Source organism: Chiroxiphia lanceolata, chromosome 10 (assembly GCF_009829145.1).
Source record: "Chiroxiphia lanceolata isolate bChiLan1 chromosome 10, bChiLan1.pri, whole genome shotgun sequence".
In the NCBI taxonomy this organism is placed as follows: Eukaryota; Metazoa; Chordata; class Aves; order Passeriformes; family Pipridae; genus Chiroxiphia; species Chiroxiphia lanceolata.
In genome coordinates, this window is record NC_045646.1 from 12,494,194 (window position 1) to 12,521,597 (window position 27,404).

General features: G+C 41.7%; 1 protein-coding gene across 1 annotated transcript in view; it reads right to left on the minus strand.

Annotated features, from left to right (window-relative positions):
* The window catches only part of LOC116791381 (probable cation-transporting ATPase 13A4), a 37,753-nt gene extending 14,033 nt beyond the window's left edge, over positions 1-23,720 (minus strand). The window contains exons 1-17 of the mRNA XM_032697278.1: positions 23,653-23,720; positions 15,632-15,805; positions 13,653-13,790; positions 11,337-11,407; positions 11,164-11,244; positions 10,395-10,464; positions 9,445-9,579; positions 8,964-9,036; positions 8,195-8,326; positions 6,830-7,000; positions 6,239-6,396; positions 4,872-5,060; positions 4,506-4,567; positions 3,628-3,778; positions 3,026-3,112; positions 2,187-2,340; positions 1,483-1,594 (exon numbers count right to left, since the gene is read on the minus strand). Coding sequence (XP_032553169.1) covers positions 1,483-1,594; positions 2,187-2,340; positions 3,026-3,112; positions 3,628-3,778; positions 4,506-4,567; positions 4,872-5,060; positions 6,239-6,396; positions 6,830-7,000; positions 8,195-8,326; positions 8,964-9,036; positions 9,445-9,579; positions 10,395-10,464; positions 11,164-11,244; positions 11,337-11,407; positions 13,653-13,790; positions 15,632-15,805; positions 23,653-23,715 — 2,021 coding nt within the window. The 5' untranslated portion in view covers positions 23,716-23,720. The remainder of the gene's footprint in view (positions 1-1,482; positions 1,595-2,186; positions 2,341-3,025; positions 3,113-3,627; positions 3,779-4,505; positions 4,568-4,871; positions 5,061-6,238; positions 6,397-6,829; positions 7,001-8,194; positions 8,327-8,963; positions 9,037-9,444; positions 9,580-10,394; positions 10,465-11,163; positions 11,245-11,336; positions 11,408-13,652; positions 13,791-15,631; positions 15,806-23,652) is intronic.
* Positions 23,721-27,404: the final 3,684 nt, after the last annotated feature.

The following is a 27,404-nucleotide window of genomic DNA, read 5'->3' on the forward strand; positions in this document are numbered from 1 at the left end:
AAATCAAAAGAGCCAATTTCAAACTACCTGCTCCACATACCAACATAAAGTCTGATGGATAAGTTAGACTGTTTTCCATTCACCCACTATCATTAGCCAGCATGAAAAAGCACTCTGAATTTCCTGCAGGATTCCTAAATTGTGGTGGTCTGATTTGGAAAGTTTATGTGCACTAGTCATTCTCATTTGAGGACTGTACAACAAAGAAAGACACCTTAGTAAATGTATCTGCTCCTCTTTACAGTGGGGTCTGAGCAAACAGTATGTGGGAACTCCAATACTGTCTTGGTCTACTATTTTCTTTACATCTATGATACTGCTTTTTTACAGTTGAACACAAGCAGTAGAGAAGAGAATTTGGTAAACACCCCAACCCTGAGTCATGAACTAGAGGTCTTCCAGGGACACAGGTTGACTCTGAAGAATCTGAAAAGAAAAGCTTTCGAACACTTATTTTAGCCACTGTAGTAAGTTAGTTAGCCTAACACTTGCATGGCAGAGTAGCCAAGTCAGGTGGGGGCTGAACTGCTTTCATTGCAGATCTTGCGTTTGACCACCAGCCTTCTCTTTTCTCCAGGTAGTATATATATCACACATGCTGTAACTGCACACACAACTTCAAAAGCTGGGCCCTATCACACACATTTGCTCATTGGGTTGGATGGGTCTGTTATAACACCTGCCACAAGACTGAAATAACCACTTGAACTCTGCCTCAGTGTTATTGGCTCCTTCAGCAAAGCAAAAAGCCCTGTGAAAAAGCAAGTGAGCTCCTGCAAGTGAGCAGGTCCTGGATTAGGAACTGCAGCTAGCAAAGAGAGAGGACAGAAGATCCTCAGTAACTGCAGATATTTCAGAAGTGGAGTTTCTGGAGGATCACAGCCAAAAGCCAGAGGGATTTGGGAAAAACTATATGGATCCATGTGAGGCTTGTGAAAAAGTAATACCATGAGCATAGTAGAAGACTTTGCTGACTTCTCCAGAACCTAAAGAGAGCTAAAGCTCAAAAGCTAAAGGATTGGACCAAGACAACAGCAGAAGAATTGCTGACTTTGACTGGGCTAGAGAACAGTATTGGGGGTCATTTGCTGTCTTTGCTTAATCAAGGAGTCTGGATAACTGGAAAAAAAAAAGGGGGGGGTAAAAAAATACTTCTCTTGAACTGAAAGCCTGGATAAGTCTGCAAGGAGACTGGTAGAAATGAGGGAATGATGGAGGGGTGTACTAGTCTTCAGAATGTACTAGAGTTATGCTTCCTGTGTTACTCCAAAGTTGAGAAAGTTAAGAAATGTGCAAGGATTCTGGGCATGTGTTATAAGAGTGCTCTCTACCCATTCTCAGACCTCTGTAAATCAGATTCTCTCTGGCCTGAATGTAACTCTGTACTACAACCCTGCTCTTGGCAGGCTGTGGTGATGGTACTATGCGAGGCACCACTAGCCCATGGTTGAATGTGGCCAGAAGCAGCAGCCTATGGCTTACCTCGTTAGAGCAGTAGGTGGCTTCCCTGCCTGTAGAGATTTCCATGCCAGTCCGATGACCCTAAAGCCCTGTGCTGTGTAGAGCAGGAGCTCACTTTCAAAGTTCAATGGGACTGTGCAAAAGAGGAAAAGACAGTTCATCAGGGCATTTGACTGCTTTCTAATGGAAGGAAGCCTTGGAGCAGGGAAGGTTTATGTCCCAAAGGGCAGGAAGACCTAGAGTTTACCAGTAGGCCAAGGACATCAAGGAAAGGTGCTGAACTGAACTTTACTCAATAAGAAATTAGTTGTGTCTCTGTCATGTCGCACTTAGGTCCTAAACTATTCTCCAAAGACTTACCTTCTTCCAGCGTGTTGTGAAGGATCTGTGCTCCTCTTGTTTCCCTCCCAAGGTTTGGAGAAAAAACAAAACTTTTTTTTGGTGTCTACTGGGCTAGTAGACAACTTTTCCAAATAGCTATTCTGGCAGAGACTGTACACCTTGTACAAGAGTTGGTAATTACATATATCTCTTATAAGTCGTCCTTTGCTGAGAAGGGCTGTATGAGAGCCTAACCTTAGACTTGGAGCAAAACAGAGAGACTTTCCGGACTGAAGTATCAAGTCTTAGACACAGAAATCTCATTTGGACCTTCCACTTCATTTCACCATCAAAAGTCACTTACATATATGTGTTTCTAGGAAGCATTCATAAATGTTAGTTACCTGTTTCTGCTCTACATAGCATGGCTACTATTTCTGGAGCCCCTTTTGTGAAGACCTGTTGATCCCCACCAATTTCCTGAGCAATGACAGACATTCTTTGCAAGGATGAAGAAAATGGAAACTGGTGTAAAATGGTAACTCCTTCCACTGGGGCCTAGGAGAAAAGCAAGTGGATTACATACTGCAGCAAGGTTTTAAATTCAGGCCAAAGGATTTTAGGATTGTCCTTTGGGCCATGGTAAGAAGCTAACCATGTATAATGGGCTGATTTGTCACACTTACAAATGACAGGTATATAAAGAGGAAATTAACTTTGTACAGAAATAGTTACCTTAAGCAGTAGGAAAAGTTCACTGACAGTTTTAGCAGATAATTCAACGTAATTTACTGAAAGAAACTCACTAGTCCACTTTTTTTAACAAGATTCTGTTTACACTGGTCTTGCAAAGGGAAAATGGATGTCTGAAAGCATCCCCCTTGGTGTATGTCACCAGTAAGGGTCTGACATCAGCTACCAGACTCCACTGCATTCCCAAATGCTTTTGGAGATCTTCACTGCTCAGCTGAGTTTGGATTGAGTCTTGAGCCACCAGGACAGGTAAATCCCTGAGCTGGACAATCTATCATCCAGCATCCCCCTGCTTCTGGTGTGAGCAGCAAGCTTTCCCTGGCATCTGTAATCAGAGAGAGCAAGGCAATCTCTCTGCAGGCAGGACAGGAAAGATGAAATGTGGAAGAGCTCTCTTGGACTAGGAAAACCAAGCATTTCTATTCTGAAAGGTAAGTCTTACACTGACAGTTTAACTTGATCATTAATGTGAATCTCACAAATAGCTTACAGTGGTGGCTTTAGGTCCAGGCCTAACAACTGTGGCATGTGTGGATCCTTGACCTTCAATTTGGTGTCCATTGGAATCATCTATCACCTGCGTATTGAAAGACAAAAATATTTCAGATCACAACACCATTACAGCTGAAAGGAACCTCAAGGATCCATTTAGAGCATGGGATTTCAAACCTGAAGATGGTAGAAATACCTCCACATTGACAGAGCTCTAACAAATGTCAAAGTCTTGTACCTAGTTCAGAGCTGGCAGAAATCTTTTACATGCTCTGTAAAAGTGGTCTTAATCTGCATGTGAGACACATCTGGGAATTCCTGTTGTCTGGCAGCAGCCGAAGACAGAGTTGTTGTGCCAGTGTGGTTTGCATGACATCCACCACTTCCAGCCAAATGAGCTGAGTACTCATATACTTCTAGGTGAAAGCTCTAGGCAGAAGCAAGGAACGTTTCTTCAAAAACCTGAATATGCAGTATCTCTTCTGGGTTTTACTTGTGTGGGAAGTAGCTATTTGCATGAGAGGGCTTGGGACATTTCTCTTTTTCGAGACCACCAAAACACCCTGCCACTGTTTGCATAAAAACAAAGCACAGCTTTACCCAGTTAGTGGCCTCAAACATTTTCACATCCAGCGGGTCTCCTTGGATCTTGCCCTCCCACACAATCAGTGAATGACAAACTGCCATTGCTCTGAACACTGGGCCCCAAGGCAGGTTGCCGTCTGCAGGGAAGCTGTGAATGTCCTGGAAGCTAACACAAAAGAGAACATAAAAATTACTATCAGAGAACACCAAACAACAGATGACTTACAGGGGAAAAAAAATCCTAATTTGAGGGCAGTTAAAATCCCATCCTGAGGTCAGACCACGAGCATATTCTAGGGACTTGTACTCCCCCATGAGCTATTTCTTGTGCATCTATTAAGTCTGGGATACACATGTTCAAAACAGGTGTATTCTGCCTGGTTAAGGAGTCTGTTGAGATGGAGAGGAACAGATTATTATAAAATACTTTTCTTGAGGCTTGTGCAAGGACTCTGGAGTTCTGAAGCTGACATAAGTTTGAGCATCTTTGTGCATGTACATTTCTAGAAATGTAAGTGGGTAAAATCACAGCCACTGAAGGAACTGAATGTCAATCTCGCGGTTAACAGTGACTTCCTGTCACAAAGGGTTGGGGCAACACTGCAGCTCTGAGATCTAACTCAGCATGTCTACTGAGACTACCTGCCTGGACAGGCTATGCCAAATGCTGACAACAGTGGTTGCATCTTTTCATGTGGAGCAGGACCCCTGGGATGAAGCAAACCACTCATTTTCCAGAGGCTATAGAAATAAAATTTGAAAATCTAAACATGGGGAGCTTCAAACTGCTCTTTAGCATTAACTGTCTTTCAGATTTGTTCATATGTCTAGGAGGAGAATCCAGTCACCATCCCACCAAATTTAAATACCATTGGCGTGTCAAGGAGCCTTACCAGTTTCTCTCAGAGGGCAGCAAGCCCCAAAGATCCAGGCCATCTTCTGTTAAGGTGCCAGTCTAAGTTAAAATGTACATTTAAATTAAGTTCCCACATGAGAGCTCCAAGAGGAATAAAAATCAAGACTTATTTTAAGAAGTCCAGAAAATGCCAGTACAATGTGGAGCAAAAGGGCTATCAGGCAATTCCTAGATTCCAAGAAAAACAAGAATTTGCAACAGCTTCTGTTCAGTCAACAAAAACTTAAGTATACAGGGTTGGTCAGTGTGTTTCTAAAATACAGTGGAAACCAAACCCCATACTCTCCCACCCCTAGCACAGCTTCCATCACCAATAAGAGCATAACCACCCCACAGCCATTACTTTGTCAAAGCAGATGAGGTTCAGCTGTCCACACATGTTGATCCTCTGTGGGCTGATGCAGAAGATGCCCTTTTTCTTCAACCTCTGCTGGGTATAAATGATCCCAGTTGTCAAGGCAGCTGGCAGAGCTGGCGGGACAGCAATAGTGATAACATCCAAAGCCTTCTTTACCACCTCTCCTGCCTCCTCCTGACATAATAACAAAGGCAGTTACCAGGAAGAGAGCGTCAAGGAGTGCTGCTTGCATCGAGTGTAGACCTCTTCACCCTCCTCCCCTCCATTGCAGGTGCTTCAGGCTGCACTCTTTTCTGGCCGTGGTACATTATGTATTACTCTCCATAAGAAATTAATCAGCTTGATTTAACCAGAGGCTTTAAGGCCTCACCACTGCTAAAGAGCAGCCTCCAGGTCTTCATTCATTCTCCATACAAACAAACCTGCCACAGTCTCCTCCAAAGCACCAGCTCAAACATGCCAACTAGATTATTGCACCCTCAGTCGAACTCGGTTTCCCATGACACAACACACAGGAATCTGCTGTTTGCATTGGCATTCATCCAGCTGCCTATAGGCATAGCTCTGGACTGCATGTTAGGATGACAGGTGAGACACATGGGATAGAGCTGAAAAGGAGGGCAGAATGTGTGAGCTAATGATTTCTTCTGATCTTACATTCTAGGAGATGCGAAAGGGAATTGCTTTTACCTGCAGTAAGAGACATGGAAGTAACAGTTACATTCTAAAACCAATCTCTGATTTGGGAGTTTAGAGGTCAGTGTAAAACTGACTGCCAGTATGCTCAGTGTCGGCATCGTCACTCTTGGCAGTTGGTATCACTGCTAAAGAATTGAATGGGTTTCAATTCAGGCCCCAGAACTGAGACACTGCAAACTAAAGCCAATTTGCAATTCAGAAAGACTCACAAACCATCACAGAGATCTACTGTTACTACTTCTGAGCTTGAGACTTGGACCACAAATCATGTCGCATTTGACGTGCTGAATTGCCATCATGTTCTGATTATCTCCACACTGATATTGTCTCTGCCCACAGAAGGCACAAGTTTGATAATATTTTTATCTATTTTATGTTAGAATGAAGCACTTACCACCCACCTGATTGCTAAATTGTAGATAAGGCATGCAGGGCTTGCACAGGATTTGCCAACAGTGGGTTTGGCACCTTGGAATTGAATATGTGAGAGCTTGTGTACTGTCACCAATTAATTGTAAAATGGCCTCATATACTAAGGTAAAAGGGGGAGCGACAAGGGCTATGTTTTTATATATAAATGCTTATGAAGTCACTCAAGTTTCAAATCTCTTTAAAACTAAGTGTGACCATTTCTCCTGCATTTAGTAACTCACCCCATTAAGTGCAAATACACACACTGTGTAGATCATTCCAATGGCTGCAAATGCTATGAGGCACATCAGGAACCGGAGGGCATCTCTGTACAACTTGAAGTTCATGGGTTTAGGGTAGAGAATGGACCTCACTAGATCTCCTTTGGCTGTATTGAAACCTAGAAAGACAAACTAAAATCACTCCAAGGAGAAAACATTTCCAAAAATTCTCTGCAAAGAATGGAGGGCTTCAAAGTTACTCAATATCTGCAACTTATGAAAGAAGACCCAGATCTTCCATTTTGGTCTATGTGATCTAATCTACAGAGTATAGAAAAAAGTTATTTTTGTCCTAATGAGAGGATTATTTTAATGTCTTGGAAGCAAAGCAAAATTCTCATTTTTAATCATAAGCTGGTAGTTTTTGTAAAAGTTATGCCAAGCAAACAGAAACAACGCGTTCTGGCTTAGCCCAGCCCAGGATAATGATTTCTGTCTGACTGTTGTGAATTTAGATTTATGTCTTTAACTAAATGTGACTGGATACATTAAATAAGACTGTTCCAGCAAGAAAAATCATGAAAGGAAAAGCAAACTGAAGTGTTGACTGACCAGTCCGCAGCACCACAGCTCTCACTGCTCCTCTGTCATCTGCCTTGGTCTGTATGACCTCTGTCCCACAGAAGAGGACATGTTTTTTGTAATCCTCTGCACAGTACGTTCTCCAGGGCTTGAAGTCATCAGCTTGGGGTAAGTGGGTCTTTGTTACTGGAATACTTTCCCCTAGGGAAGATTAGCTCAGATAAGGAAAACTGCAGTACACTTAAAACCAGCCTGCAGAGGTTCAAATAAGTACAGTACCTAGATATCTAGGTTGCAAGTCAGAGGTATTTACTAGAGAAGCCAACTTAGAGAAATTTTACTTTTACATTTTGACATCTCCAGAGTGAATGGAGTTTGAAGCCTAGCAAACAAACAGACTGCCAGACAAGAGCTCTCCTTTGAATCAGTACAACAGGTTCCTGTAAGTCTGAGAAAAAGCATTGCAAGGATGCCAAATCCTGGCTGTAGATATACAGACTTGAAAAGAGGCCTGAACTTCTGTTGCATGGCTGCACTTGATGGTCACAAGTTGTTTACCTGGTTTGAACCTCATGTGCAGGTCACTAACTATTCCCTCAAGGAGATTAAACATGACATTCCCAATTTTCCCTCTCTAGTAAAAAGGAGAGCCTTTAGCTCAATGCTTGACAGGTGACAAATATCCTGTTTATGTCAAAGCAGATACTAATGTTTCGAAGATTAATTATTTTCTGACAGCTGAAGTTTTCTGAATGCAAGGGGTTTCTGGAATTTGTCATTTATATGAACTTTCAGAACTGTTGGTTTCAGTTTGATTCCGACTAGGACCAAATTTAAAGACAAGAAACTATGAATACCTCCTGCACTAAAAATCCTGCTTTGCAGTGAACTCTCCCACCTGGTATGCCCCCCACTGCTATCCATGGATGTGGAGCTAAGTGTCTGGAGGGCTAAACAGACACTCCCACAGGCTGAAGATGCTGCAGCAATGAGACATTCAGGGTGAGTGCCAGGAACCCCAACAGCCTGAGCGGACTGTGGGCCCTGTGTGGGAAACACTTTGCTTCACATCTACTGTTTCTTCTCCTGTCCTGCTCACTCCTCTTCACTGTCCACTCTCTCCTTTCTAATTAGAGGATCTCTTCCTAAATTCTGCACCCCAGAAGGGTAGAAAAGGATGAATTGCCCTTCTTAAAGTCTATCTTGTCTATTTAGACAACCGACTACAATTTAGGCTTTATTACAGCAAACAACTGAGAATCCCCTTTTAGGCCATAGTAAGGGTGTCTCATTGTAAGGATGATACATGATAACACCGTGTGCCCTGTGTCACTGGCTGAAACCATGGGGCTATGATGATGTTTAGATGGCAAACCTGGAAGGGATGAGCTGTACCTGTCAGCATGCTTTCATTTACAATGCACTGCCCGCTGATCAGGATGGCATCACAAGGCAAAAGGGTTTTGCCCTCTTTCAAAACCAGCATATCTCCAGGAACAAGATGATGTGATTCCAGCTCTTGGAAACCTGTAAGTGACATGTTATGCAAACTTTGTGCTTCACGTATTTTCCTGTGGTAAGGGAAAAAAAAATACAAGGAACTACCTGCTGAATAGATTCTTAATTCTTTATAATGGCTGATAAACAAAGGACCACAGTAGGACCTAAGCATATAACCTCCAATATTTAGGAAAGCCTAGGCATCAGTTCCAACTGTAGAATTCCTTCTTATCTCCCCAGGAGCCCAACCAATTGTTCCAACACACTGACCTAACTGAACAAGCCTGGATCAACTTTTCTTAGTTTGACTCCACCTTTTTGGATTGTGCTTTAGATACCTTGACAATGAACAGACTTTGCATGGAGCAATTAGGTGGACTCACAGCCATTCAAAGGCTATGTGCTTGGCTGTGTCAGCACTGCTTTAAGAAAAATTACTTAGTTTTCCAGACAATTTTTTGCTAAGGGTGCACTCAATTATTAATGTTTAATGTGCCACAACATACTTCTGTCAAATTAACTTTATGTGCAGAAACAAGTTAATTGAGGTGAGAAACAGAACAGGAAATCGTTCTAGAAGAAAATTGATACTATACATGCTTGTGTTTGATATAAATTGCTATAGAAATAAAACATATTGAAGAAAGAAGTGTACAGGAATCACCTTCCTTATTTCTGCAGACAGTGACCGTGACGTTGTTGTGAGACTCAACCAGACTGTGAAGTTTAACCGATTGCTATAAATTAAAGAACACACAAAAGTGTTACATCTTACATGATGCAATTTATCCACTAACAATTATTTCCATTTGTTATTTGTGGTTATGAGAGGCCTCAAACTGGGGTCTGGCCCTACCAGGAATTATACAATCACACTGAGAAAGAAGTTCCCCACCCTAATTATGGAGAAGGTGTAACAAAAGGTCACAAGGGGAAACACTGGAATGGGGAAAGAGGATGTGGGTAAAGTACCTCACAGAGATTATTATGACTAGGAGCCCAGGTCACTGCACCTGGTACTACACAATGTCATGGAACGAAACCTCTGAGTAACTCTCATAGCACTGTGTGCATATTGCAACATCCCGGCCTTTTCCAGACACTAGAAATAAATCGTCCTTGTGGAAAAAGGTGAGGTGTCTCACCTGTCTGAGATCATATACAGTCAAAAATACTGAGAGGAGAGACATGATTATGATGGCAGTAGCATACTCCATGTAATCTTCAGCAAACCACAGGCACACACTGAACAGCTGGAACACGTAAAATGGATTTAGGACCTATTTGGAGAGACAGCAATAGGAAAGGGCAGGTCACATTTAAGTGGTCCCAGTATACCTAAACAGTCCATCGTGTTAGAAAAGGGTGGGAATAAAAGATATTAAGTGATGTGTCTCCTGGCCCCCTTTCTAATTTTCTTAGCAGTGGCTTCAGTCTAATCAGATTAGACCATTTCCATCTGACAGAAGCACTAGATAATCTGGACCAATAGGATGTTACTTGAGATGTGAACGACTCAGCCCAATCCTTGCTTTGTTTGCTTCTCACAAGAAATGTAACGAAGGTGAGAGAAGAGCAGGTTGTGCTGTGAGCATGGAGCTCACATACCATAGGCACACTTCACAAACACCCTGTTTAGGCCACATATAACCAGTTTCTGTCTGAAAATATGTTGCTTTATATGGTGCTGTTCCCAGAGTCATGAGTTCATTGGATCTCTCTGCAGCTGTGGGCATGCACCAGGTACTGCCATTCACTTAATCTCTGCTGATTAAGAGACAGCCCTGGCCTGGAAGGTTTGATTTTCAGTGCAGCTTGTAAACATTCACTGGCCCTCGTAAGGACCATAAAATGAGCTCCCAGGACACAGATACATACAAATACCAATCAGTCATACAGGCATGGGGATGGAGGATAGGGAACAATGGAGAATAAATGAATTTATGGTGATTTCACGGAACAGCTTTAAACAGGATTTGAAAAAGGAGTATGCCTGAAGAGTGAGTGGTGGGAAGCTAATTCAGATATAGAATCAATTATATGCATGCTCTGCCTCCCCAGGCAGCTTAGAATAAAAGCAACAGAAATGCTTAACCTCTTTGATGAGTAGTTTCCAAACAGGGATCACTGGAACATCAATAGTGTTTGGCCCACATATAGCTCTCCTGTATGGAAGAAAGACACATCACTTACAGGTAAAATAGTGACAATATCACTCAAGAAATATTCCTGAGAGCTTGCACTGATCCCGGTTTAAAGGCTGTGAGGGTCTTTCTTCAAGAAAACTAAATAATCTAAAACCAAATAATTCTGCAAAAAGTTAAAGCTGATTTGAATGCAAGATTTAACATGAGCTAAGGTCAGGAGCTGGATTTTCCATATTCAATCAACTGAAGATCATTTCTCTATTCAGCAGTTTTAAGAATACATATTCTGTAACTTGTTTAAAGATACAGTAGTTTATGACAATAAATTCAATTCCCAGGACTAGCTGATTTAGAAGTTCAACACAATTACATGGAGCCCCACTGAAGAAGCAAACATACAACTTATCTGCACTGTTTCACAGAGACTTTCTCTTACTCCAAATAAGAACTACTTAAAGTTATTTGTAGGACATAGTTATTTCCTGATTGAGAACACTAACAGTAACAATGATGAATACTGAGACATTTCAAAAACTTTGACAAGGAATACACAAAATTCTCTAGCCCTTTTCATTCAGTGTGTTCATACATGGCTATTTCATCTAAAATTACGTGCATACTACTAAATACAGAAGAAAATCCTGGAAAGTGCACCAAGAGCAGTGAATTTACATTTTGAAATCCATATGTTGAGTCGTCATGTTTTAAAATATGTACCTGACATCCTGTTCATTGCAGGTGAGACCAGAACCAAATTTTGCATGTATAGCTGAACAAGTGTGGTGGTCTTCTAGGACTCTAAAATACAAAGGGAGTGTCTTCCTTAGGACATTATTCACAAAGAAGTTTGACTTCCTCAGAGACTTGTGCAACCAGTGCAGTGCACTCACCCAACTTTCTGGAACTGTTTTGTATGGATATTCCAGACATAGCGGATTTTTTGTACTTGGATAGTTTTCACCTGCAAAACAAGACAGGGACAACAATACATGCAACATAGCAAACAAAAATTCTCCCAGGCCTGCTCACATGTCTCAGCTAGGCACTCTCACTGGGGTCAAGTACAGATAAGGCAAATTATATGGGGGCAAGAAGGGGAAGAAGACAGGATTGCATACACTAACTCTCTAGTTAAATTATAGGGTGGGATCCCCACCTCAGTCAGGTTCCACTAAGCTTTAGAAATCTTTAGGTCAATCAAGTACAAAGCAGTGTTCATCTCTCCCACTTTTCTGAAGAAAGAAATAGAGTCTTCACTCATTTCATAGCACGAATGGAAGAGATCACTGATGCCATGGTGGGTACACAGACAGTTGGCAAATCCTGTCTTCAGCCAACAACTCCCTTATCTTCTATCTGGCTTTGAGGAAAGCAGGGGGCTTTGGGCCATTTCCAGGCACGGTGCTGTGCCCTTCAGCTGAACAGATATGACAAGAGATAAGAAAGGCCATCCCAGGATACTGAGTCACTGCTAATGGTAAGCTCTTGCAGAGCAGTTATCCATTAGGAACACCCACTGTCATTTATAACTTGCAAAAGGAGTCTGTCCTGTCCTGTGCAAGAGTAACAAAGCCTATTAGAGATAATGGTACTTCCTATCAGCTGGCAGAAGGCAGGGCCATACACTGTACACATTAATGATAAAGAAATCAGCTCCGGGGGACTCTCAGTGCAATACCAGGGGACTACCCAGCGCAATAAGCATTATTACAGGCCAATGAAATCTGTACTCAACTCACACAGCATCTCAAAATGGAGCTATAACCACAGTCATTAACTTAACAAGAGGTCTGGAGTCAGGATTTCGTGCAATAGGAGCTGCAATGTTTGCAATGTTAAAAACCGGAGTGGGAAATGAGGGACTCAGCTCTGTCAGAACAGGTCCTTGGACAGTTCTTGGGCACTACACATAACTCTGTGGACTTAGGTAGCTTAAATGGCAAAAATGTTTTATAATTGACTTGTAAGTAGGGGCTTTTGAATTGCTAGTGAAGGATTAAACTGTTTGCTCTTTGCTGCTTTGAAATCTAGTTATTTCTATCAAGATATTTTGATTGATATGAATTCAAAGGGCCTATTATTTGAGTTTATTTGGCTTTTTTATGCTACTAATTCAATCCTCTGAAAAGTGTTACAGACCAGTCTCCACTTTCTTCATACTGTGCCCATTGATTAAACTAATTGAAACTAAACTTTTTTATGTACATTAATACATGTCCATACAAACAGCTGCAGCATCTTTGTTCAGCTAAAATTAGGTTCATAATAAAAATATTTACTAAAAATTGTTGTAGAAATAAAAATAAATGCTGGTAAGTTAGAAATTTATTTCCTGAAAGGGAAAATAGATCTTTTATGGATTCCTCAGTGCAGTGATCTAGTATCTATAATCAAGAGCCAGATATTAACAAACATATCATTGTGTTCCTATTGCTCACACCAATTTAACACGTAATGCTAAGCAAGACACATAACTGAACTGTCTGGTACTTATTCTAAACAGGAGATAATTATGTTTACTCAACTCATGAGGGACCTTGTCATCTAGTTGGATCAATTAATTGTCTGCCTTCTCCCCAGTGCCTAATTGGGATCTCAAAGCTACGGAACTGACAGAGATCAGGATACATTTTTACAAGAACAGTTAACAGCACAAGACCTGATTCCAAAAAATGTACTTTAGAGCCCAAATTGGTGCATACAAAGGCAAAGAAGCAAAATGTGTTAATGAAACACTTCTGGAAATACTGATGCAGTTCTGCGTAGGCACTTTTCTGTTCTAATCCCCACCAGCTGCATTCATCCTTGTTTTCATGTTACTGTGGCAGCTGGTTTTGGTTCTGCACAGTTTCTCTTCAGACACAGTCACCCCTAAATTCCTTGATTCTTATGCCAGGAATGAGGTTTTGATCTGGAGTTCTGATTCTTCACTGCCAACCCTAGTGTCCTGAAGCTCTCTTACTTGTAATGTAGGTTTTCTCTCAGAAATAGTGAGGATTCTTTTTTCATGACCCACCTCAGAATGAGTACAGTCCTTACAGAGGTGAGTACAGTTCTACAGAATCTCTATCTTGTTTTTCAACAGCTCACTGTGTTTCTCAAGCTGCAAGTTTCTTAGGGTAGGTTTCACAACTCAGTTTCACTCCATGAAGTGTGGCTGAGATTTGCCATCATTTCCCAGATGCTGCAGGGAATACTTTACTTACTTGAAAACTTGGTTTCATTATGGCTTTGCTGAAGATTGAGTCTTCCTCAGCAGTGGCTGGATAATCTGATCTACTTTTGATAAGTGCAGACACAGAGATCCATGTCACAGTCTCACGAGAATAAATTCGAAATTCATCCTAAATGAGTATAAAATAGAAGTGTCACAATTTCCCCCAAAACCAGAACAAACTCACTATCACCTTGGAGAGAATGATTACAGTAGGCATTTCTAGAGCACTGCCATAGCTTTTTGAAAGGATTAACCAACAGGAGACTCACCACACCTGTGACTGATAGAAAAATCAGCAGAATGGGAACAGAACCACCGTCCTGTCAAAATGTGAGTATTGCAAATAATTCAATGACCACAGATCTGGTGCTTGGCTGATAAGGGTGGAATGTGAACACCCAGGTCATGATCTAGGACAGGCAAACAGGACAGGGCAATCTGAGATGCAGTGACCGTACTGTAAAAGGAAGATCAAAAGGAACACAGCGCTGGGCTGAAAAACAGATGTTTAGTGCCAATACCTTCTCACAGTCACTCCTGAGTTAACACTTCACTGGAAGAAGTGTGTTAGCACCATGCCTCCCTTATGGTACCTTAGACAGGCCTTTAACACAAACTGAGTTCATAATCTTCCAATATTTTATAAAATAAGTTTAACTTTGGAACTGCCTGATAGCAATTATTGGTAGAAATTGCTGATGAAATTTTCAAATGCAAAGAGAATAATTTAAGAAAGCTTCTTGATAACAAGACCATATAATATGACTCAATTCTTGTTTAATTACATGAAGGATCATTTAAAAACTCATTTATTTGAAAAGTGCTTTTTAAAATGACACACGAGATTAGGTAATTAAAAATGCAAACCGAATTGAAGATGAAAAAGGGATATTAAACCAAATATGCTCTTTTAAAAAAAAGAAAAACATACCCCCAGCCTTTTAGGATGCAGATTGTTTCATTATAAAATATTCAACAGGCAGATCTATGAGGTTCAAAACCTGGGATTTTAACTGCATGCTGCCCTGCTCATTTAAGAAGGCAGCTCAAACACAGTGGTACCAAGTGATCCATTTTTGAATTGCAAACGTCGAAAATGCCATTGTTCAGGAATCTTTGAAGCAGAACAAATCAAACTTCTGGAAGTAAAGCAACCCTGCCAGCTCCTGGAATATTCAGGCTCAGCTGGGATTCAGAATCGAGTCTCAGTTTGCTTCCTTTAGTGTCGCAGTAGCTTCCATGAAATAAAATCAGGGTTTGCTTATGTTGCAGTGCTTCCTTACAGTCCTCAGCAGAGAGAAACCTGTATTAGGAATCTACTAGCAAAACATAACAGCTCTGAAAGCATTAACTGCAGGACTGTGAGCTTACTGGACACAGGGAAGGACCAATGGAAAACGGATACATACAGTAAAGAAAACAATCTAAGCTTGCCCTCTTCCTTATACTGATCCCTCATGACACACTGTTGGACACTGCTGGGGACAGAGATAGACAAACCTTTAGTTTGGCTCACTAGATAAATTTGGGCAGAGAGGGGCATCTTCGCTGGGACAGCCAAGTCCAGGAAAAAGGAGGGAGAAAGGATCTGCTGGACCTTGCCAATCAAACAGATGCTTTAGAATCTGGAGCACAGATCTACAAGGTAGAAAGCACAGGGGTGGCAGAAGGGAGGAGGAAGGACTGAGAATAAATGACACGGTCTTGAAAGCACAGATATTACAAGCTGTATCACCCCAATTTCTTTCAGCTTGTCTGATCAGCTGTTATCATCCATTCCAATCATCATCATACACATAATTTGTGGAATACTTGAGAATTCTTTAGATCAACGATGGTGCACATAAAATATTATTGCAGGAAAACAACAATGTAAGAGATTTCAGCCAACCGGATTCCTTTCAATTAACTTATCTTACAAATAACTACATACGAGGGACTAATCTAAAGATTAAACGAGGCACTTACTGTTGTTCTAAGGAGAACAATATCCGCTTCTTCCAAGCTGCAGCGGATGCAGTTCACCCACACATCCCACTCTGGCTTCCAGTAAAACAGTAGCCACAGAGCCCCACAGGACAAGATGTATCCAGCAATGCACAAGGCCTTTCGGCAGCTTTGAGTTTTGTAGCCAAATATATCCTGTACAGCAGAAACAAGGGGAAAATACTATTACTTAAATTACTATTAAATTCCTTAAAATACTATTTGTGCTAAAGAAATGCCTGGAATACTATACCTTCCCATCATTCACTGCTCTCCCGTAGGTACTGTTTGTTACACATGGCACTGTGAAAAAACAAATCCTGGAATATGTATTTGGCTTCTTTATGTGTCTTAAACAGACTACAAAAAATTCCCCTCTTCCACAAAACTTTTCATTCACCTTCATAAAATCTAGATTGCTGTAGCCTGACCAATATTTTTATCTAGTTGTGAAACTTGGTATGAAACACCATTATGTGTATGCATGAGCAGGAATGATACAAAAATATAGAGGTCCTAACACTTTAGACCTCAAGTTAGGAATGAAGATTTGTCTGATCAGCTTTTTTAAGGTCGCTGGGTGAGACGGTTGAAGAACTTAAGTACATCTGCACTAGGGGAAGATGAGTGATGGGTGCAGACCCACTGCAGCAGATGAGGCAGCTTCAGCATCAGAAGCACTGCTGCTGCCCTGCATTAATGCACCTACACTTAAGGGAAGCAGCCAGTATCTCTGCTTGGTGCTGAATGACACCATGTGCCTGCACCAGCTGGAGCTGCTGTGCACAACTTGGCACAGACATAGCCTTTGTAGCTGTTACCATCTTCCATAATAACTCCAGTATGGGGAATTTGGGGTTTGACAATGTACCATTGGCCCAACATCACAAAATAATAACAACTGTTAGTAAGAACAACTAATGAATACTTGCAGAATGCTTTACATGTTCAGAGGGACAAAAGAAGCTACTCATTGTAGCTGTATGAGTGGGTATTATTATTATTCCATTTTTAAAGCTGAGGAAATGGTTACAGTGAGGCAAGGCGACTTGCCCAAAACTTCAAAGGGTTGACTGTCAGCATTACAGTGTAAGAGCTGCAGGTCTTGGTACCAGGGCCAAATTTCTTCTCAGGACTGCTAGCAGGGACCTGGTAAACAAGAAATGAAATGTATACAAGGAATTTATAGAGGAGACCCAGCCTGTGCTAAGATGGGAGATTGCAAGGCTGCAATTAAATCAGCTGACCAGGAGAATTTGCTAACATAAGGATTAAAATTCCTGCATCTCCTTCTTCCTAGTATATCTGCAGCAACTGTGCAATCTGCTTCTGAAGATCAGATATCTGCAGCCACAGATATTGCAAGATCCATTTATAAGGTGAGAAGAAAAGGCAACATAATTGCAAGGATGAGTAATGCATAATTCCTGGTTCTGTGCTGGTGTCTTTGCTTGTTATGTGAAATTCAGGCCCTGCCCAGTGGTTCCACATGCTGCCTCGGCACACCTGCTCTATGACATTCTCCAAAAGTCACACTGTCATCCTAGGTAATCTCCAAGAGGTTTCTAAAGGGAAGTTGGCAACTGTGGGGGAAAACATACAGTAAACTACACTGGGAAGTGGCCTGCACTGCACAGGACCTGGTTATACCACCTGTGAGATGCACACAGAGAATTTTCAAAGGCTTCTATCATCTCTGAGCAGACCAAGTGAATAAGGCAGCTCTGCAGCAGACAGAAGGAAGCCCACAGAGGACAGTAGACAGGCAAGGTTGCTAGAAGGTAGTTTGTGTGGCAGTCGTGCTATTTATATTCATATTCCTATAAAGAGGTAAAGGGTCTCCATTCCCCTCTCTAGTTGTATCCTTAAGAAAAAAGTTGCAGAATCCGTGTCAGCACCAGCATAGAGAATAGTACACAGAACAGTGTGAATTTACTGTTCACGGCAATACTAGCAAGATCCACGTGCTTGGATCCAGACTTTACAGCTTGTCAGCAAGGCAAAGGAACTCCCAAGAAGACAGAGATGCCTAAGGGAAGAACTGTTAAAAGACATGCCTTTGGACTTCCTCCAATATATAGCTGGACCTGGAATAACAGGAACAATATTTTCAAATTGGGATGGGCATGAATATCAGGGTGGGGAAGAACAAGATTGCTGCCATGTGCATCTTGCTTCTGCCAGTGAATCATTCCTTTAATTTTCAGCTTCTGTGTCTTACACCGAATGTCTGAGAAGTCTGACACAGAAGGCTGTAGCTAATACAATTAAGAAGGGGAGACTGGGTGCTCTGCATGTGATTGGCAGTCATTGGGATCATCTTCTGTTGTCAGTATTCTTCTCCACTGAAATGCTCAATGATTCCCCAGGCGAGGTATGTCAACACAACCACAGAGCTAGTACAGACTCTGTATTTTTCTGCCTAGGAAACCATGCACCGATATATGAAATACGTAACCAAGTCCACCTAAGCCTGCATACATTTTAAAGCCTTTTCATTCCAGAACAGTTTCCACTCAAAAAGGGATTTGAATCCAAAACCAAGCATGCATCAGTATTCCTTATCTTGAAAAATAGGAGAGGGGCAAACAAGGCAAACAGCTCATCTGGGAAAAAAAGGCCATGGTCTTTAAGATATCAGTTATACTGCGTGATGGATCTTGCTGCTTCTCACAAGGGACTTTCCTGAGACAGACAGATAGATAGACAGGTAGATAGATAGATAGATAGATAGATAGATAGATAGATAGATAGATAGATAGATAGATACCACTGAGCTGTTCTGCCCCTTCAAGGACATGACCTGCTGTATAAACACAGGAGTTTGTTCAAGTTTGTTTTTTCATGTCTTGATGAATGTGACATTTCAGAACATAGTTGTTCAGGAGCTCTAAAAGGAGTAAGCTGGGAAAGAATAAACTTCAGATGTTAACTGCTGTGAGTGTTCATGAAGGAATCTAAAGCCAAAGCCAAAGAAAAGTGTTTGCCATGGTTTGGAAATGTCTGGAGCAGGCAACCTGGGCCACATCATTCAGAAGTAAAGTTAGGCAGGGAAGTAGACTGAGTTCCAAACCTCTCTTGTGACAAAGTTCCTTGAGCCAGAACCTTTCAGTACTTAATTTCAGAACAGAATGTTCTGTTGAGAAGTTTTTCCTGACCCTGTTCTTTCAGTTGAAAGGATTATAGCAATGAATGCTGCATTCATAAAAAAAATTTAATACATGAATAACTCGTTGTTGAAACAGAAACTTCTCACTTGTTGAATAAGTCAACAGTGAAATTCTTTAGAAGAATTCTCAAAACTATTGTCTTCTCCAAAAAAAGGTGAATATTAGACCCACAACAGAGGTACCCACAATGTCCATGAAGAAGAGAGGAACAGGCACACACATGGTGCAGGTTTATTCAGCCACACGGATGATTTAGAGTAATTAGCATTTAGAAATTCTTCAAGCTTATTCACAATTCACTTGGAGTGTATTACAAAGATTTCCAACTATGGCAAACAATAATTTCAAGACTGGCAGAAGTCCTGGTGTTGATGTCACCAATAAGAACATGTCTGTCAGGTTAGTTTTATGTTGTTAAGGAAATAACTTTTGTCGCATTTTATGCGCATTTTTTGTCGCATTTTATGAGCAAGTTTTTAGAGTTCAATGACTGCATTTGGCATATATAAAATTGCACAGTCAAATAATCTGGGTTCTCGAGTGCATCAGACTAAGATATGATGCAAAACAAAGCAAAGATTAACTATGTGTAAGACTCCAAATGACTTCTCATTATCTGATAGGAGGTGATAATATCTACAAAATAGGCTGGTATACAGTGCTCATCTCATCTCTATAGAATAATTTTTAATAAATTGTAGTGTACTGTAAAACTTTGTTTCCTCATCTGTAAACATCCTTTTTTCTCTTGAGGTTCCCAACAGTCAGAAGAGTGACTGTAACAAAATGGTTTGACTAGTGAGTGAAGGGTCTAGGGAGGGACCTTGGATTATTGGACAGAAAAAGCTGCCAGACCTGCTCAGTTGGCAAGAAAGGTTCTTACCTGCTTTTACAATCATACAAAGCCAGCATTCAAGGGCTTATCACTCTAGTGTCCAGCAAGTCTGTTACTTTGTTAAAAAGAAAAATGCCTCTAGCTGCCAGGTCATCTTCACAGCAGAATTTAAATGCAAAATCAAACAAATTCAGGCACTCTCTTCTCTGGTGAAAACAAAGCCTGTAGCTACCAGCAGGGAGCCTAAACAATGGCTGTGAACGATCATATTTCCTGTAACCCAAATGCCAGGTGCCCTACTACAAACAACCTGTTTCTATAACAACAGGTAATAGGATTAGACTTGAAAGACTGGTTAAAATTCACAAGGAATTTAATAACTGAATCTCATTCTTACCAACCAGAACCTGTTTCATTAGAGGATTTTTTCTGATCCCTCTGAAAGCAGTAGCAACATTCACTATTGTCCCATTAGAAACAAGGTTGTACCCTTCATATTCTATTTTAATTTTTTCCACTCAAAATATTTAAAGTTCCTGTATCAGATTTCCTTCAGAATTTTGGCATCCCACAGGAGGCAGACAGTTGCCAATATGCAGCAGTAAACTGGGGGTCACCAGCAAACTGACTGCAGTTCTCCCTTTCCTTCAGCCACAAGCTACAGGGGAACACATGCTTTAGACAGGCTTCTGGCAAATCCTTCCTGAAGCAGTAGCCTGTCAAAGTCTATCACAAACTTTTGCATTGCAAACTTAAGCTACACACTTAAGGGTCTGTGCAAAGGGAATGATTATTCCCAAGCTGTACAGAGAAGAGCATCAAATTGTCAGAGAGCATAAAGCTGTGTTTTTCCTTCCTCTTCCTATACCACCAAAAATTTATTTCTTCTCAAAAACACCTTCAAGTAGATTTTTCTGAAGGGTAGCTTATTGTTAGAACTCCCTGAGGCAAGCTGCTGTGCCCAGAGTGCTCTCACATTACTAAGATCTTTCTGGTACTACAAATGGTTATGGAGAGAGAGAGAGAGAGAGAGAGATTCTCTCATGCTGTGAATATACTTTGCTAAGTTTTAGTTGCATACCAGAAGAGTGAACTTCTATTCAAGTAAATGTTCTCCAGCCATGTAAGGTAACCCCAAAGACATACACAAGGATATATAGGGTAGATTTCCTACCCAGTCAGAGTGATTACTCTTAAATCCAGGACTACCTAGCATCTCAGCTGTAACAAGAAATGGAAATACAGAAGAAAACTTAGAATCATAGAATCGTAGAATCAACCGGGCTAGAAAAAACCTCCAAGATCATCAAGTCCAACCCTTGATCCAACACTGCCATGGTCACTAGACCATGGCACTAAGTGCCACATCCAGTCTCATCTTAAAAACCTCCAGGGTCGGTGAATCCACCACCTCCCTGGGCATTCTAATGGCTGATTACTCTCTCTGTAAAAAATTTCTTCCTAATATTCAACCTAAACCTCCTCTGGCATAGTTTAAGACCATGCCCTCTTGACCGAAAGCATTTCTTCCCATTAAAGCTCCCCAACTTGCCTCAGCAAATTGGACAGCTAGTTTAACACAGGGAAGCACCGCATGTCCAGGGTTCAAATGAACTCCTTGTTTGCTCTCAAAATTACTTGAACTATTCCACTCTGGAAGAACTGGCACCCACACAATATCAGCTGTTACATTGTTACACCAAGTGATCTGATTTTGTTTGAGAAGAACTGCTTGTAAATAATTTGGTTCTGGTGGATTAAACTGTTGAAACAATGTCAAAAATATTTTTCATGGCTTTGAATTTAAAAAAAAGATGTTGCAGGGTCACTGAGACATTACATGCCACTGCCAGTTGCTGTGTTGCCAGTAACTTAAAATACACTACTTTAACAAAGAAAGAATGTCTGCACATAATTCTCTTTACCTCATGTATTCTCCTTTACTCCTCTGCTTAAACAGAGCCTTCTTTGTCTCTTACTTCACAACTGTTCTCACCTACATATTAATTTCTTTTTTTCTTTCACACAAATACACACACCAGCTGTTCTCTTTTTCTATAGACACACTGATTTTTTTTCTGCATCCTCTTACAGTACCTCATACACCTTCATGGATATCTTCCTCTATCTCATACTCATACCTTTTTTCTCTCTTACATATATGTAGTGAACACCTGTGCATTCCTGCCTAATCTAGCATAATTTGGCTATAGTTTTAATTCCACTTACTACTCAAGTTCTTTATCAGTCTTTTTCTTTGATTTTCATTTGGGGATCCCAGGTGAATGAGCACTGATCATGTTCACTGCAGGCATGGAGAGCATGGCAACTGTGAGACACTCATGATCACAGTGGAGACGAACTCAAACGTCAGATTCACAGTGCAGATCCCTGAGCACAGGGCACATGGGCTCAGTATGATACTGGTGAGAAACAAGAACATTGGGATAACTGGCTCCGTGCAAGCACAGCTTGAGTGTCCCAATAGTGCACAGCTGGAAGTGGACATGCAGAGTTCAATAATGTGACTGTACACAGCACCAGACAATCCACTTAAACCTAATTAGCTCAAGCTCAGTTCTGGCACTGCTAGTGACAGTGCCAATAGTGGTGAGAGCACGACAGAGTGTTTATGGTCCTAGAAGGATAGGGGAGGGTGGAGCACAGACATAGACTCAGCAGCTGTTTGGAGCTGTGGAGCAGTGGCACATCAGCACCAGGGCTAGAGCCAGGAGCAAGGTGCCGCCAGCAGGTTTAGTAACTGGGCGGCAGAGCCAGTTGGGTTCTGCATTGTACTGAGCTAATTAGTCCCCACCCTCAGAGCCAGTGCCTTGTGCTTCCTGCACTGCTCAGTTCACGCTGCTGGGTGACCCTGTACTACATTCTCCAGCACATCCCAGATTACCCAGGTTTGCATTACACAAAATGTGGCATCTCCCCTTCCCTGTATGGCTGGGAGAGCTGTCTGAAAATCTACATTCATATCTAGAGATAACAAATGTCCATGTTTTTCCATGGCACAGTCTCTTTTTCACTAAAACAGAATTCTCAGTAAGGAGATTTTGAAGATTTCTCCAGGGTTTCTTAAAGTGAAGTCATATCTATTTGTAAGTGACTGTGTTTCAGTAGCTTTGCTGGGGCTGTTTTATACCCAGAAATACTGCAGGCACTTACAGCAGAACTACAGTGGCTTTGCAGCAAAGGAATTTTGAAAAGTGCTGCATTTACCCTGTATGAGAATTGTTGTTGTACAGCTGCATTATGGATCTGATATCTCCAACAGAACCTGTTAGATGGACAGAATCCATGTGAATAGCTGATTCGTAACACACTGTAGTGCCAAAGCAGCTAAGAAACACTGAATTCACTTCAATCACGTACTGGGATTATTATTTAAGAGAAGTGCCAGGAGATCAGATATTTTGTGTAAGCATAAGACTTAGTTCCACATGTTACAGAATGCATGCAGACATATCCCTCCTGGGAAACTCTGGAAAGAAATATGGTAGATCTGTGCTTAGGAATCCAGCTTTATAAAGGTGCTTAGGCTGGAATAGTGTTGCCAATTCAACAGACCATATTTGCCAGTAATTTATGCAAACATAGCATATGTGTTTTTATATTCTAGAGAAAGCCAAGGTTTCCAGTTCTCTAAGTGGAGCTGACCCTGGACATTCAGCTGTCAAATGTTTTGGGACGCCACTCTGGCCCATCCCTAAAGCTCATATTAGACCACTTCCACCTAGATTTGTAACAACACGTCAATAATCTGTTGAGGCATCCCCTGTTGGAGGAGATAAGCAGTTAAATCCAGTGGACACAACCAACCTTATTTTCTTTCTGCTAAAAAAAAATGGTATCTCTTTCTAACTGTTTGTTTCTTCTACGGGAACACCTCAACCAGCCGTAATTCAATTACAGTCTGTAGCATTTTATTGCAGAACACATGCCACCTTCTACTTCAAGCTGAGAAAGACCTAGACATAGATAAAACTCACCATCTCATTCTCTTCTCCCTGGTTAAGCTGTGCATAATGGTTCCTGGCAGGATTTTCCCCCATGAAATGACCCTCTGGAGACTTTCTAGAGCACCCTCAGGACAGGTCTTCAGCATAGTGTGCTTGAAATTCTACATTGAGGAAGTGCTCTAAGTACACACCTTCCTCATAACTCTGCTGATGTTTGAAGTATGGAGCTCCTCCCTCTCTGGGGTTAGCAGGTAACATTTATCCCTCCTCCCTCCATTCTATTGTTGGAGTTTTGCAATTCTGAGAGTATGTGCAGAATTCACTCAAAATCACTGTAAGATAGAAAAAGTTCAATCTCACAAGCGTTTGCTACAATATGACTCTGGGTCATAATTCTAACAGGTGTAAGCAAGTACTGTTGGTATGAAACTTTTAGGGGAGGGCAAGAGGGGAGTATTTTTTCTTCAAGAGATTATGGAATCACTGGAAACCAGGAGTGTGTCCAAATAAGAAGAAAATAGGCAATGCTATTGTTAACACTCTTAGCAACCAGTCTGAACTAAGTGTCCAGCAGTGTTCCCCACATATGCCCTGGAAAAAAAACCAAGCTCTAGAATTGTAAACAAGGGCCCCAGTTTGTGCAGGTGGATTTATGCACTGACTCTGTGTCAGGATCCAGCTATGCAGGATCTGTAACCAGGTTGTCTATTCATTATCAAGAATATCATCATGGAATGCCTTCTGAACTCACCATATAGTTTTGGGAGACATACTGAGGTTATTTACTCACTCCTGGGGGAACTGGAGTTTCTCACTGATGTCAGTGAGCTGGATATAGATGTCTCTGACCTTCAAATCAGAGCCAAAAGGAAGCTGGCAGGAAAATAACACTGAGGGGTTTACCAACTCCTTTTTTTTTTTTTTCTGCTACTATTGGCCTGCATTTGTTTATTAGTCTTGTGATTCATTCCCATTTCGCTACTATTTCCTTGTACTTTGCTACTTTTTAAGAAGTTACACAACAAATATTTTAGGAATGAGGTCAGGAAAGGAAAACCTGTTCTTCCAACATTAAATATGTTAAGAAAACTAAAATATTATTTATAGGGAAACTGAAACAGATCAAGAGGTACGGATTTAGTTCCTATTCCTTATGCATGTGGCATGGGCTTGTACAAGTCCCAGATAACTCAAGCACCAGGAAAGACCACTGCCTATCCTTCAGTGGGCAGGCTCAGAGAAACTGAAATGGGAGAAATGCAGGGAAAAGAGAAGGCAAAACAAGGGAGTTAGGTCAGTTAATATAATAAAAGCTGCTTACTGCTAATAATATGAGCTGGGCACAGACCTGCAAACCAGATGTGCACAGCACAGGGATAGATGTGTTTGAAAATACTGCCAATGAGCAGGTGGCATTGGAGCCAAGTTATTTGGCCTTGACACCTACCACACTTCCAAAAGGAGCCCAGAGCAGAGGCTGGACTGAAAAGGATACAACCGTACTAAGCTGTGTTAAGGATGACTTATTGCATAAGATCAAGGGGGAACAAGGTGCTCTCCATACCCCAGCTACAGTGTTACCTCTTCCTTCCTCCCATTGCAACTCTGAGGCTCGATCTGAGCCTCTCAACTTTTCATTTTGTTCTTCTGAGACCAAGCAAAGGGAATTCCAGATAGTATACGAGTCACAATTTCCAAATAAAACTTAAAAAAACCCAGTGCATTAAAGTTCATTTCTGATAAACCTGATTACATGGGAAAATGAGCATTGCTATCTAGAAGCTATAACAGGCAGGAAACAACTGCAAAGGTACCTTTTCTAAGGCAGGCTGATGATTTTGGGAAATTACTCATTATTTTGGGAGGTGCTAGGGATGGAAAAGAGGAATGTCACACACGCTTTTTCTGCCTGGTCAGCTTTTGCTGCTTTCCCAAACATCAGCCCTGCTCCTTCTGGTGTCTGTAGCAGACTAAGGTGCAGGAGGGATCCTTGGCTGCCCCGTCACATGAGAGATGAGCTGCATGCAGAGTATCCCAGCAAACCAGGTTCTCCAAGAAAGAACTTACAATCTTTCACTATTTAAAGGTTTATTCCAGCTCCAACTGACAATCTGTGCTCCTACAGAACACCCTTATAAGGGTATTTATCTTTGCAACTGAAAACCAAGAAAAAACAGATTAAAGATGTAAAATTTTCATCATTTCCACAGTTTGACAACCTCTCATAATATTTCATCAAAATCTGGTAATCCAGATCCAAAGATGGTGACATTTGCTCATTACCTTAAGCAGGTTCACCATCTCCTAGAGAAAACACTTCTAAAGCATTCAATTCTCCTGAATTGAAACATTTAGTTGTATGACGCTCTCTACTGTTCAGAGTAAGAATTACTCTCTATTTATGTTTATTTATAAAAAGTTATTTGTAACGTGTCCAATGAAGTATAATCATTCTTATTTTTCAATTGAAACTTGCCTTAAAAAAATCAGGTATAAATAACAAGTAAAACTGGTGAAGCCAAAAGCAAAGGTTTAAAATAGTCTCTTAAACTTATAAATACATAAATAGTTGAAAAGTAGGGAAGTAAGAGGCAAAAACATGTGCCTCACCTCATCCCAATAACTTTTATCTCAGTCCTGAAAATACACATATGTAGCATGTCATCCTTGTGCAATTTATTTTTCTTTGAAAAATCCCACAATATAAACAGAAGCCTGACTTTTACAACACCTCAAACCTCATTTTTGGTTTCTCAGCATGTGACACACAGTTCTGGCCACATTACAGAAAGGAAGCTGTGAATCAACTGGCCAGTCCACAGGAGAGCACTGAGAAGAATGACAAATGACTCCTAAAATATGGAAGAGCAACTTAGGGTTGTTTTATTTAGAGGGAAGGAGGGGAAAAAAAAAAAAAAAAGGAGACTGAGAAGAGATATGGCAACAGTTTTCAAACGCATCATTGGAGAAAATATCCATGTTCACTGTTGATAGAGTTAACTTGCTGCAGGAAAGATTCAAATGAGGCAGGAGGGAATACTTTCAGCAGTGGCATTGCCAGGTGAACTCAGACACCTGTGGTCTTTAGGGACAGGTGTGGCATGCAGTGCTAAGAAATTACCTAACCAGAGCTGATCCTGTGTGAGGGCAGATGGACAGATCTGATGAACTCTCCCAGTGCATCCTCCGCCTCCCTCTTCATTGTGGTCCCTCCGGGAAAAAAACCCAACAGCCCACAAAAGCCCTCTAGGAAACACCTTGTGTTTTCCAGCTTTCTAGACAGCACTGCCGCTCATGTCAAGCACTCTCCAAGGTCAACAACTGGGGACCCGTATGAGACTTTTATTTAAACAGGGTCTAAGACGCTGGTACCACCAGATGCCTGTACCGAGGGCTGGGCTTCCCACCACCACCCTCCCCAACCCGGCCCACCGCGGCCTTGGCGGTGCTGGGGGTGCCCTGGCAGCCACGGGCACATGGGCGAAATGCTGAGGGCAGCTCTGACAGCGCTGGGATGAGGGGGTACAGAGACGTGGGGGGGGGTGAGAGGAGATCCATGACCCCGCTGTGGAGGATCCGTGATCGGACCGTGCCGAATCCATCCCCACTCTCCGCCCCCGGCCACGCAGCCCCCGCGGTGCTTCCTCAAAAACCCTCCCTCCCTGGCCGCCGCGGCGCCCGGAACCTTTGGGCAGGGAGGCGCGGTTTCCAGCCGGGCGGGCCGCGGGGCGCCCGGAAGCGGCTCCCCCTGCCCTTGCCCTCCTCCCGGCCGCCCGGGCCGC